General features: G+C 39.6%; 1 protein-coding gene across 2 annotated transcripts in view; it reads right to left on the bottom strand.

Annotated features, from left to right (window-relative positions):
* Window positions 1-863: 863 nt before the first annotated feature.
* Window positions 864-12876, bottom strand: part of atp13a3 (ATPase 13A3) — a 28994-nt gene continuing 16981 nt past the window's right edge. The window contains exons 11-34 of one of the 2 annotated variants that reach the window (XM_044044252.1): window positions 12524-12655; window positions 12266-12448; window positions 11514-11671; window positions 10923-11111; window positions 10784-10845; window positions 10278-10428; window positions 9947-10066; window positions 9504-9521; window positions 9196-9349; window positions 8584-8704; window positions 7777-7901; window positions 7094-7254; window positions 6845-6973; window positions 6669-6748; window positions 6481-6523; window positions 6277-6386; window positions 5986-6082; window positions 5818-5890; window positions 5548-5725; window positions 5205-5383; window positions 5017-5105; window positions 4697-4777; window positions 3392-3484; window positions 864-1347 (exon numbers count right to left, since the gene is read on the bottom strand). In XM_044044252.1, the coding sequence (XP_043900187.1) occupies window positions 1153-1347; window positions 3392-3484; window positions 4697-4777; window positions 5017-5105; window positions 5205-5383; window positions 5548-5725; window positions 5818-5890; window positions 5986-6082; window positions 6277-6386; window positions 6481-6523; window positions 6669-6748; window positions 6845-6973; window positions 7094-7254; window positions 7777-7901; window positions 8584-8704; window positions 9196-9349; window positions 9504-9521; window positions 9947-10066; window positions 10278-10428; window positions 10784-10845; window positions 10923-11111; window positions 11514-11671; window positions 12266-12448; window positions 12524-12655 (2921 nt within the window). In that variant the 3' untranslated portion in view covers window positions 864-1152. The remainder of the gene's footprint in view (window positions 1348-3391; window positions 3485-4696; window positions 4778-5016; window positions 5106-5204; window positions 5384-5547; window positions 5726-5817; window positions 5891-5985; window positions 6083-6276; window positions 6387-6480; window positions 6524-6668; window positions 6749-6844; window positions 6974-7093; window positions 7255-7776; window positions 7902-8583; window positions 8705-9195; window positions 9350-9503; window positions 9522-9946; window positions 10067-10277; window positions 10429-10783; window positions 10846-10922; window positions 11112-11513; window positions 11672-12265; window positions 12449-12523; window positions 12656-12876) is intronic. The other variant, XM_044044254.1, reaches the window with a different exon arrangement.

Below are 12876 nucleotides of genomic sequence, written 5' to 3'. Positions count from 1 at the left end.
ACCCAGCTTGCAGCAGTCAATTTGATATGCAGATTTCAGTTTTGCATTTAATCAGGATATGATGTTCTGCTTGGTGTTAGCAAGTTAGTAAGGCAGATCACACCCTTTCTTCTTTCTTAGTTATCTATAACTTAGTGTGCTTGAAAGTGTGTGGTCTCAAGTGAATAATTTCAGTCATCACACGGGGAACCTAGGTAAACTTTAAAATAGTTCTGGTTTTCACTCTGTGCTCTTTCATTAGTGCATGCCAAGTGATGGCAAGCTAGCTCATTGAAATAGGGTTATATCATATATGTACATTAGAATAGGATGTAACAGACCACTACATGGTAGTAAATGGAGCCTGCTGCACCCACAATATGTTACCAGTGATTAACTCACTGTGTTAATGTCCTTAAAGTGAGGTGAAGAAATTAAAAAACACAGTGGAAAACTCCACTGCTACTTGGTCTTTCCACTTTTAATGGAATCAAACATGTCAGACTGGTTCATACTTAATGTGCCAAATTACAACTTGAATAGTATTTTATTCTATTTATTTATTCTATTCTATTTTACTTCTTTTACTTTACAGTAATGTCTCTGATAAGCTCAGATGTGATAGTATATTTCATTTTTTAGTCAAAATGGTTATGAAGAACTGTGGCTGCAAATGAGAACAAAAACTATGTTCAAGCATTCAACACCATCAGATGTTTCCCATTTTTCTGAAGCCATCTCTTAAGTAGACTGGCACTTCAATTCTCTTTTATATCCCTTCTAGTCAAAGAGAGGAGATCATTATTGGGTTGATGTGCTGATTCAGCCTGGCTTATCAACCCTGGGCTGAAATCCTGCTCAGCTTTGGTTAGCAGACATTGAAATAATGGATAAAAATTTAATTTGATGCTACAGATATTCCAATGGCATTTAAAGCAATAGACCTGAGGGCACACAAGTGGGCGAGCCAGAACGAAGAATAGCATCCAAACTCTGAAAAAGTGATCTCTGACACAGTAATGTCTCTGGAACTACAGTATAGAGGCATGTCTCTGAACAGTGATGACACGATTCTTAATGTGCGTTCACTAAGCATGTCTTCTAAACATGTCTACAGTATGACAGGGTAGATTGGAAAAGGGGAGGTGCTGCACGTGTATGTGTGGGGGGGTGCTAGGAGCTGATCATTATTTGATAGGTGGAGCCGTTTTGTGGGTGGGGTCTGGCTTCAGTGGTGGTAGTTGGTTTTGGAGGCCAGTCGGGGTCCACACTGAGCTCCTGGGCCAGATGCATGTAGCGGGCCTTGGGCATCTTGCGTGGACAGCACATCCAAGAAAGACACTTGTGCGCCCGCAGGTCAATACCCCTCTGAAAATATCATAGCCCCAAAAATAAACAAATAAATAAAATATCAGAGAGAGGAAAAAGGGGAGGAATGAAAATGTCCATTAACTGGTGTCCTACTTTGAGTAGATTTTCTAAGACATTTGACAGGTGTATAACTTCACATGAAAAACTTAAACTGGAGAGGCACCATTTGCAGTATATGCAGGTAAACTGCATCAACTCTACATGCCATGCATGCAAATTAGTTAAAGAAAACAAATTAGCAATGATATATCCCACAGCAGAACACAGGTTTAAAAATTAATAAATAAAAACATCCCATTTACATTTTAGGATAACCTGCTTCAATTTTTTAACATACTGTACTTAACAGGAACCACTGACAACCACTAACTAAAGTGCAGCAAGCAGAGCTTAATAGAAACTGCAGGCTGGGAGTGAAGGCACAGTAGAGGGAGAGAGAAGTGGCAAAAAGCCACACTTCCACAAAAGAAGTGACAGGAGACATCCAAGGATTTAAAACAGTTTCATCACCATTCAACAAATGTACTACTACTACTACTACTACTACTACTACTACTGCTACTACTGCTACTACTGCTACTGCTGCTGGTGCTACCACTAGCGTAATTGTTATTTTGAATTGTAGTTCATGTACATCGGCATGAAAAGGTTTCACCCCTGGTCAGAGTTTCAGTTAATGAAGAAGATAATGGATGTGTTGTACTGACAAATGGTCTATGCAATGCACAGTATCAGCTGAGGTGTTGCGGCCCACTCCGTTTCGCTTATGTGTGGATGAATTTAGTGTGGAAATAAAGTGCCAAATTTAAATGCTGCTTTATAGAATGTTTAAGTGCTGAAAATATTCAAAATGTTGCCTCCAGTTAAGCGATGTATATTGGTGTTTGGCTGGATCTAGTTTACCTTTTTGAAGAAGATGCTTAGGGTTAGGGTTCCCACTTGGATACATTATGTAAATCCCCTTTGGTCTCTCAGCCTTGATATGTATCACACCAGCTACAGGTCAGTACGTCACACAACCCCAGTTCAACAAACCTAAAACTATCCCTTTAAGTAATGGAATTAACTGTTTCCAAAAGTCATTAGATCTAAGAAATTAAACATAATTACTTTTAACAAGAAGGGCAGCCTGAGTTAATGCTGACTTCAACATGAAACCAACTGGTTTAACATCAACAAACCTCCCTGGTGTGGTGTTTGTGCACTGCACCCTCTCCAAGGTCATCAGAGGACACAGATTCCTCTAATAGCTACAAAAAATTTACAAATTTGACCTTTGATTTAGACCTATGTCCTTTTGTCATCTTGTAAGATCTAGAAAAAGTTAGATTGTTTAAAACAATTTGTCATATTTAACTCGGAAATTAGATTCTCCTTTGTTAACTTGGCTCTTTAACTCATTGCGTCACACTTTATCCTCCTTATGAGGGTTGTGGGGGTGGGGCTGCAGCCAATCTCAGTTGACATAAGGCTAAAGGCGGGGTACACCCTGGACAGATCGCCAGTCCATCGCAGGGCCAACACACACAGATGAACAACAATTCACTACTAACTGAGCTATAATACCCAATAACAGAAATTTTGATCAGGGGAACCCACCTTTCTTACACCATTGTACAGACAAACAAAATGCGGGATTTGCACTAACAGCAAATATAATACACTGTAGCGATGCAACCATTGTAATGGTTATTTTGACAGATCACGATCATAACTATTTTTACTCAAGTCAAGGGCATAATATGTGATTTAATTGACCATCGAGCCACTATCTTTACAGTAGCCCATTTATCTTTAATAATCTATTATTACAAAGATCATGTAGTTTATCTCACAACAGCAGTTTGGAGTACAACTATAACTGTTAACAAGCCAGAATGTCATCGGGGGGACATGAGGTGGAAAATATGCATCAAAAAGAGACTGATGTCATGTTTAAGGGTTGCAATAGAAAGGTGTGCTCTGTGATAGTTGAGAAGGAAGTGGGGTCAGTGAGAGGGAAATATAAGGGCTAGAGAAGAAGGTGTCAGTTTTTCCCAACCTGTGGTGCCGGAGGGACAGGAGTGATGCCAAAGCTGCCCTGTTTTTCTCGGCTGAACAGAAGTTTCCATAAGATGATGTCAAGGATGAAGGTCTATGGAATAGTGCAGTGGGCAGGGAAAAGAATTACAGAGATTTGATTTGAAATTCGATTCAACATAGTTTCTGCTTGGGGGGGGGGTTTGCACAGTGGTCTCCCAACATTTTTTTTGTTACAGTGTTTTGAAGGTTTAAGCTGAATCATCTGTTGCAACTTTTTTTTCCATTAGGGTTACAATCCTTACATGCAAGGTTAATATCAAATTGGACAATATTAGTAAGAAGAAAGCAGATCAATTCTACAGTATTATCTCAATATACTGGAAATACTGGAATATTTTAAAGTGCAAAATAATTTTTGGTTTGTTCTAGGGCTACACGACATATAGTATATTTATCGTCATTGATATCGCCATGCACAATATAGAATCACAAATGACCGCTTTAACTGTGATAAATGTTTCCCCCACATTTAGTAAACAGCAGCTCTACACTATCGTCATTATCAAGGGGTTAACAGGCTGAACTGAATAAACCTTTTGCACTTTGCAATAAAAATAGCTCAAAATAAAATATTTTGTTTTTTCCAATCAAGTTTATAATTAATCTTAATTTTGTTTACTGTATATCAATCGATAACAAATCAAAGACTTTCATTTTCATCCCTTATCGCAAGTGATATGGTCATCCCAACATTCAGCAGTGTTATCCCACACAGAATGATTACCTAATATCTTGCAGCCCTAGTTTATTCGTTAATTTAATTTATTCATTTTGTGTAACAGTTGAATAGGAATAGGTAAAAGGAATTTGCACTGGTCATTTTGCATGTTAGCTTCATCTAGTCTAGTATCTGCCAAGCAGTGGGTGTATGCAAGGAAGGCAGAGGCACAGTGAAAATTCTCCACAGAATGCATCAGGCCAGCATTAACTATCTACTGTCGTGCAGTTGTAAATAATTTCTTTCATTAACATCCGTCTGTCCAATTAGACAAGACAAACAAACTGCTTTGAGGAATTTCAACAGCCTAGTACATACATTAAAACAATGGTCTAAACGGTCACATCCAGTACTTCAAATGTTTGCAAGTGAAGACACCAAAGTATGTATATCTTTTAAGATATTAACATTTTATACATTAGGACATTCACAACACAGGATAACTTCTGCCATCGCGGTCAGCTGGACAACGATGGGCAAAAAGCATGAAAAAAATTAAATTGAACATGAGAAAAAACATTTAGTGTTACCATGTGTGTGTCTTACCTCCACCACCACAGACACCGCAGCATTAACTACGATGATGAGGAAAAGCTTTACCCTCCATTCGAACGGGACACAAACAATCTGTACAGAGAGAAAGAGACTCCAACATTGACTATCATGGTGGTGACATTGTGATCAGCAATGAAGCGAGAAAGCCTAGTTTCATGCTTTATAGGTCTGGGATACATAAATCAGGTGCACAAAATAAACTATAGAGGCATGCTATCAAAATATTAGTGAGTTTAAAGCTTTTATGACAACCAAAGCTACAGTCTACGGTATACCTTCACGGTACACATTTCTTTTGTTTGTTTTCTTACCTCGAGAAAGCTGTCAATGTTTTCGACAGGGTGGAACATGATAAACAGCAGGAAAATATACAAACTCAAGGCAGACAGCACAAAAGGCCCTGAAGCATAAAAAAGCAAAAATACACACAAACAAAATCAACAAAACATAACTTTTTTTTTAGATTACAATTATGTATAATAAGAGGTGAATTTCTTACAGTTTTTGTAGCTGGGCTGCCTGAAAGGTTTGCCCTTTGAGAAAACGATGGCAACAATGAGATACTGGAAAGCAGAGACATAGAAGAGGCTGGTGTTCTCAAAATTTTGGATGTTGTGATCGTCCGGCTCTGTGCTATTGTGGTCGGACGTGTTCATATGTGACGACAGGTTGCAGGCACTAGAGGAGGATTGAGTTGGACGCAACAAGAACATTTCATGTCAAAATACAGAAATTCAGTTGGACTGAAAAAAATGTATTTACAAAATTGTTTAAATGGACTATTCTACAACAAGCAATTTTATATTATAAAGGTAAAAAGTTTATATTAGGCAGGTACTCACTCTGTAAAAGGTGTCCATTTTGTGTACCAAGGCTGTTGTTGGACCCAAAGGAATGTTATGGTCTGGAAAGCCAAGCATATGAGGACCTGGGTCAGCACAGAGAACAACAGTGACCCTGAGATGAGACCTGATGGAGGCCGACGTGACACAAGCTCTTTCCACGCTGGGTTCAGACTCACTGAAGAGAAGAATGGAGAAGAATTAAGAACATAGTTTGAGAAAAATGTGTGAAACACAAACATGGTATAATATTACTCCTCTCTGACTTACTGGTAAAGACAATAAGGAGGATGATAAAAATATCAATGAAAAGAAATTGGAAGTCTCCAAGGTTACTGAAGATCTAAAAAACAAAGACAAGACAGCATGGATCAAAGAGTTGCCGAAATGACTAGCCAATTAGCTACTAGTGATTGTGGTGGCGGCAGCAGTACATACAGAATAGAGGAGAGTGACACTGATATACTGGATGATGCTGTAGAGGGCCATGAACTTGAACACGCAGAATGAGGTGATGAGAGCAGCACGACCCTCCCTTTAAAAGCAAGAAAACGCTGCGTCATCACTCTATCCAACATGTAACCCCTCATTTCAATTTCAAGTAATTTCCATCAAATTCAAAGCAAAAAAACAAACAAAAGTGTTTTGCAGTAACTACGACATATCTCTAAAACAATATATATACACTAATTATAATAGTAATAGTAATGAAAAGATAGAAAGAAGAACCTGATGAGGCTGGGGACACAGGAGATGTTTGGAGTCCTGGAGGTGAAGGGAGAGGCTACAGACGCCTCGAGCTCTGACAGTGAGATACCACCATGAGCCCTCTTCAAAGCCTGAGTGTGTAAGAGAAAGACAACAGAGTTCATTCAATTTATGTTCATTTCGATTCATGTCACTGACATGCATTTGAAGAGTAGCTGTACATACCCCACAGTCATTAGCTCCATCCCCACACATGCCCACAAAGTAGCTGTGAGCAAAGGACAAAGAACAAAGAACAGTGACACTAAGCTCAACTTGTTTTCCATAACTGAATGATTATTTTACCATTGAAAATGTAACAGTTCAATAACATGTAGCAACGCATGCAGCTGTATTTCAAATCATGGACTCACTCTACGCCCTGCAGCGCCTCAATAAGCTCAGTTTTCTGGTCTGGGGCCATTCTGGCAAACACCGTCCCATGCAGCACCAACTACAGGGCAGAACACACAATCAGAACAAAGAAAACATAAGGTACTGTAGGGACATTTGTCACCAAAGGACAACCAATAAAGGTCAAAGCCTGTACCTTTTGAAGCATGTCAGGAAAATGCTCAGCAATTACACCAAATGATTTTCCATTCATGGCAAAGTGGTAGAGCTCTTGTGCTTTGGGTTCATCAACATGAGACACACCCTCCAGACTGATGTTCACTTCCTGCAAAGAAAATCAAATTACAGAGTCTGATGATCCAAGCCTACTTGTTTCTCGTACTCTATGGGTCTTGTTTATGCAGGCACAAACAAGCGCAATTCAGTGTTGGCCCTGTTAGTTCACCTCGAGAAGAGATGTCTGGCTCGGCTTGTCAGCGTATCTCCATGTGATCTTGGCAGCTTGTCCGTCATGAGGAGGGAGAGCATCAGCAATGATGACTGTATCCTGGGCAGGGATCATCCCACAGTCTCGAGCCACCGAAATCGCTGTCAGCATGTTGTCACCTGGAATGTGGATGCATTAACTATTTAGCCCCAAATTTCCACATTTTATGGATTTGTTTTCCTGACACAAATTCTTACATTATGTTTTAATGGTCAGTGTAACTATCCAACAATGACCTACAGGTAAATTTTTTCATGTTAATCTAATAATCTATGCTAATCTTGTATGCGTGTTTGTCTGCCTTTGAGTAACAGTGAACAAAAATACAAGCCCATTGTGGAGGAGGCACCTTACCACAAGGGGACATTTTAATAGGTGTGGCATAGGGTGGAGTTATTTAGTATGTGTCATTTATTCATTATCACTCATAAAAGCCTAGAAATGTTGGTTGAGATTGCGCGTGCAACGGAGTTACTATGTTGCTTGTGTGATAACTTTTCAAGGGGTTTAACCAGCTATGGAGAGAAATGTAAAAATTGCATATAAACGGACATTTGTGCAAGCTTAGTTTCCACCTTAGTAATTTAAATAGTGCAGAAATACTGTAGTTATATGCCGCAGATACGAGTGCAAATGCTCACCAGTAACCATGACAGTGCGGATGTTGGCTTGGCGGAGGTCACGCAGCACTGCTGGAGTTTCTACCTTCAGTTTATTCTGCATGATGATCAGACCCAGGAACTCCATGTTGGCCTCGATGTGATCCCTAGTTAAAAAGGAAGATATGAACAAGTCTTAAAAACTGGAACTCATATGCATCATTAGTTTCAAGTGTTTGCCTACAGAGAATTTGTTTGACACAGGAACCTTTTCATCAAGCTCTTATTTAATTCACTGAGCACTATTAGGAACACCAAATGAAAACTAGGTAATTCTTCATATTGCTCTCAAAACTAAGACTTAAACCAATATGTTGTGTTTCTATACAATTCAGGCACGTGTTGACAAGTTTGTTATATAGTTTGTAAACTGCTAATCTCCTGTTCCAACACAACCCAGAGGTGCTCTATTGCCATGAGAACTGGTGAGTGGGCTGATTGGTTATTTAAGTCACTGTAGCCACTGTCAGCTCCAGTCAGTCAGGATTCTGCACATACCTCTACCATCAACAAAACATTACTGGATGTTTTTTCTCCTCCTGCGGCTGATGTCTGACATGCACCCTTAATGAGGCTCATAACCTGCATCTGCAGGATTCCAGACATTACATTGCCATGACATGAATAGGAGATTCATAAAAAGCTGCTCAATTGTTCATAATTAATTGCTCAGTGCATATGAAATGAGTTTAATGTGGGTGAGTAGGATGCTTTAATAAAGCAGCAATCCTCAGATAAAGTTCTCTGGAAGGGTAAAGTAAAACTCAAAAAGTAAACAGTAAATGCTACCTGTTAATGTTTTGGACTTTATGCCAGGTGAGTTTGGATTCCAGTCGCCGGTGAGCCAGAGCAATGACCCTAAAACCCTGCTTGGTGTAGCCCTCCAAGACCTCAGCAAAATTTTCTGGCACTGCCAAAAGAGAGGGAGAGATAAATTACAGAGTTATGAACAGCAGGATAAAAACACATCCGGGTGTGCTCAGGTCAGGAGGTCAGAATATAATTGATTTCCCTTCTCTTTACAAAACATAATGATACTGATACTAAAACATTGTTTTGCGCTAAAACCTTACTGATCTGGCAGGGCAGACATAAAGCATTTTTTTAAGTGCTGGTTGCCACCACAGCTGTATAGCATAATTTTCACCAAGCGGTCTGGAATGGTCCACCCCAATCTGACTTGCGTGTGGGAGCCAAATTCAGTGTGTGTTTGTCTATTGCATTTGGCTGATTATCACAAGAGGAAAACACACTTTCTTTGCGAGAAGGCAAAAAACACTGCCATCTTTTCCTCCCTGCGAAATTCAGTGATGACTCGATTGACTAGTCAACAGAATGCAGTGTGTGTACTGAACCTAACTGTACCACTTGGTGGAAACTGAGCTGAAGTGCACATCTCACCTGTGTCTTTCTTGCAGAGACCAGCAACCACCTCTGGCGCCCCCTTTGTGTAAGCATCCATACGTTTTTCACCCAGCAGACGTGCCACCACAGTCATTCTCTGGAGAGCTGAAGAAAAAGGAAATTGCCGCACGATACCAATCTCGTACACCGACTGTGCACGCACGCACGCACACACACAAACACACACACACACAGAATTTAAAAAATTTGGACGAGCTGTGTATGACAGTCTCAAGTTTGTCAAGTAATATAATACAAACGGTTTAATGACATTTTATTCTTTATAAAAGAACTAGGCTTCTTACCGAGAGCTCATAGAGTTCCTAGAATGGGAAAAGGAAAGAGGAAAGAGATATATTGCTGATTAACAAAAATTAATAAAAAACAGAATTGTACAATTATTGTTGATACCATTTATTATTACGGTACTACATGATAGTCTTAGCGCACCACTATGTACGTGATGCTCAAGCATGTCTTGAATTAACCTGATGCAATAGAGCCAGGGTTGTGCTTTTATTTAAGTGTAAGGGTAGGTCAAACTAAACTTTGTAGAAACTTCTTCTTTTCTGGATGTGTTCCAATAAAGTAATTGAGAAATAATAATACTAGTCATAAAATTAAACAATTGGTATACATTTCACCTTAATTGTATAACATTTTTTTACATTACATAACAGTATTTCCCAAAGTCTATTGTGATGAACAAATGGGTCATTTATACCATATATACATATTTATAACATACCATGTCCTGTTCTTGTGATGCAACGGACTCTTGGGGCAACAGCTGTTTTGGGGGCCGAACCACAGTGGGCATGATTCTGTTGTGGAGAGAAGTTTCCTCTTCAGTCGCCTCTTCCAGGATCTGGGCAGGTTCAGAGAGAAACAACATATTAAAAATCAGTTATTTGTAGAATAGAAATGTCACTCCCTGTCACACAGAGGCTTACACATGAAATGAATAAATTTTCCTGATTATTCCCATACTTCTAATCTAGGGTGGTCTTACAAATCACATTTACACTATCCTGCCCTCACCAACTTTAATCTTAAAGGAGAGACACAGAATATCTCACCCAGCCTGTAGCCTCAAACATTTTCAGGTCCAGTGGGTCTCCAGACAGCTGGCCCTCTATTTTAGTAAGGGAGTGGCAGGTGGCCATGCAAGCCACAAACTGGGACTTGACAAGATTCTCCTTGTAGGCATTCTCCTCTGACAGGTGGAAACTGGGAAGCAGAAGAGGAAGGTGAGACGATATTTTTATGAAGTGAAAATGACATTTCATGATAACTGGACAGCTTGCTTCCAAACAATGGATTGACATAAAAATAGTGTGTGATACAAATGTGCAAGTTTTTTCACAATAACATAGCCATAGAAATACTTTTTTTTTGTAAAAAAAAAATTATTCAACCATTAATTAAATGAGAGTACAAATTCATGCACGTTAGTGAATATAAACTGGCTGCTTGATTTTGATAATATACTGGTATCTTATTAATTGGTAATAACATAGTTTACCTTTTAAAAAAACCCCAAAAAGATTTCATGGTAGCATAATCAAAGTACAGAGCAGCTTACCAGCCATTCTCAACTCTCTGGACACCCCACAAGTCCAATCCATCTTCTGTAAGGGTTCCAGTCTTAAGATAAAAAGAGAGAATAGAGATTTATTAAATTCAACAAATGACTTCTGTATTGCCACAGAACTAGGACTTACCTTGTCAAAGCAGACCAGGTTGATTTGCCCACAGATGTTGATCCTCTGTGGGCTGATGCAGAAAATGCCAATGTGTTTGAGGCGTCGCTGTGCATACACAATGCCAGCCGTCATGGCGGCGGGCAGCGCTGGTGGCACAGTGATTGTAATGATGTCTAGGGATTCAATGATGATGGTCTTAGCTGACACCTAGGGGAGTCCAAAGGATAATGTCTTTAGACTATATGACTATCATAATTGCAGAAGCAAGTGTGATAATCATATATATGATTACCACCTCTCAAGCTACAAATCAACTTTATTTTGTTGAGGTTGGTTGCTAAAGGTCTGGTCTGGAGGTCAAATATGTGATGTTTCCAAACATCACCTACAGAAACTCACTTTAGATCTGAAATTGGTGGAACAACAAAGTTTCCCCAGGTTGTTTTTTTACCCCTGGTTGCAAATGTTAATATCACAATAAAACAAATTTGTTCAGAAAATATTATATAAAAATAACATATCTGTAATGAATGCATATTTCTCTCTTCAGAACTTAACTCAAGTCAACTCATCACATTTGTTTTATTTCATTTTCACCTCTGAAATTACCTCGTTCATAACACTGAGAACAATGGAGTAAACAAAGCCAATTCCAGCCACAGCCACCAGACACAACAGGAAGAGGTAGGCATCACGGTACAGCTTGAAGTCAGTGGGTTTTGGATACAGAATGGAGCGCACCAACTGGCCTTTTGCTGTGCTGAAACCTGAGTATAGAAAAGGCATTTGAAATGTTTAATCTAGCTAGTATTATTACAGAAGAGAATGAATGCAGTGATATGCGTCTCATTCTAAATTGAGAGAGAAAACCACTGTACTCAACCAGGTTTCTTCATGTAGAGATGCTGTAACACCCACGGTGCTTAAAAGTGGCAGAAGAGTTTTCTGAAATAACATAATTTCCTCCTCTGCTTATAAAACACTTAAGACATCTAATGAGGCTCCCTCCCTATTTTACATGCTCTATGAGGCCAGTGAGCTTTGTGAATAACTTGTCAATCATGAAATCTAACTCAAACAGGATCTTGTCTTTTTGCCCAGGGATTGCACAAATGCAGAGCATGTTTTATACTGGCTCTAGAAATGAAAGAGTTAATATTAAACTGCTCTTGTAATGAGTAGCTATAGTAGTTGAGAGGTGGGATGAAGGTCGTCAGGAGTACAGCTCACTCCAGGGATATTCAGTAGGTATGGCCATTTATTTGATATCGTCTACATGAAGATCACATGGTGGTTTTCTGTAAAATTAACAAATACCGTAACACTTTCACATAACAAGTGCCCCAATCACACACACCTACCTGTACGAACCACCACAGCCTTAACCAGTTCACCAGTGTAGAAGCGGGTCTGGATGACATTCGTGCCACAGAAAAGTGTGTGTCTCTTATGCTCCTCAGTGTTGTAGATGCTGTCAGTCTCCCCCCTCATGTCTTCTGGCACTGGGTTTGGGAGATTGGTCTTTGTCACAGGGACACTCTCACCTGATGAAGAGTTGAGTGATATTAAGGCAGTTTATTATTTATCATCATCAAGTCATCAAAGTTTAATTTTCTCACCTGTGAGCATGCTTTCATTGACAATGCATGTGCCGCTGATTAACACAGCATCACATGGCATGATGGTCCCATTGCTGGGGATGACCATCACATCACCAGGCACCAGGTCAGTGGACAAAATCTCATCGATCTCTGCCAGGAGGGAAGGCACATTGGAGGAGTAGTGAGGACAAAGGTGGGAATTGAATACACATATGCAGAGCAGAAATAGAAATGCATGAGTGCAGAAACAGTATGTAAATGAGTAAATGGCAGTAGATGATGGATTTGGTGTAGAGGGGAGGAAGCAGAAATTTTATGCCAGTCCCAGAGTCACATTACTCATGTCCTCTAGGCAGCAGGGGAAAACCAGA

The sequence above is a fragment of the Solea senegalensis genome, linkage group LG14 (genome assembly GCF_019176455.1).
Source record: "Solea senegalensis isolate Sse05_10M linkage group LG14, IFAPA_SoseM_1, whole genome shotgun sequence".
Taxonomy (NCBI): domain Eukaryota; kingdom Metazoa; phylum Chordata; class Actinopteri; order Pleuronectiformes; family Soleidae; genus Solea; species Solea senegalensis.
Note: the sequence above shows the minus strand (reverse complement) of the source record. Positions and strands in the feature narration are given on the sequence as shown.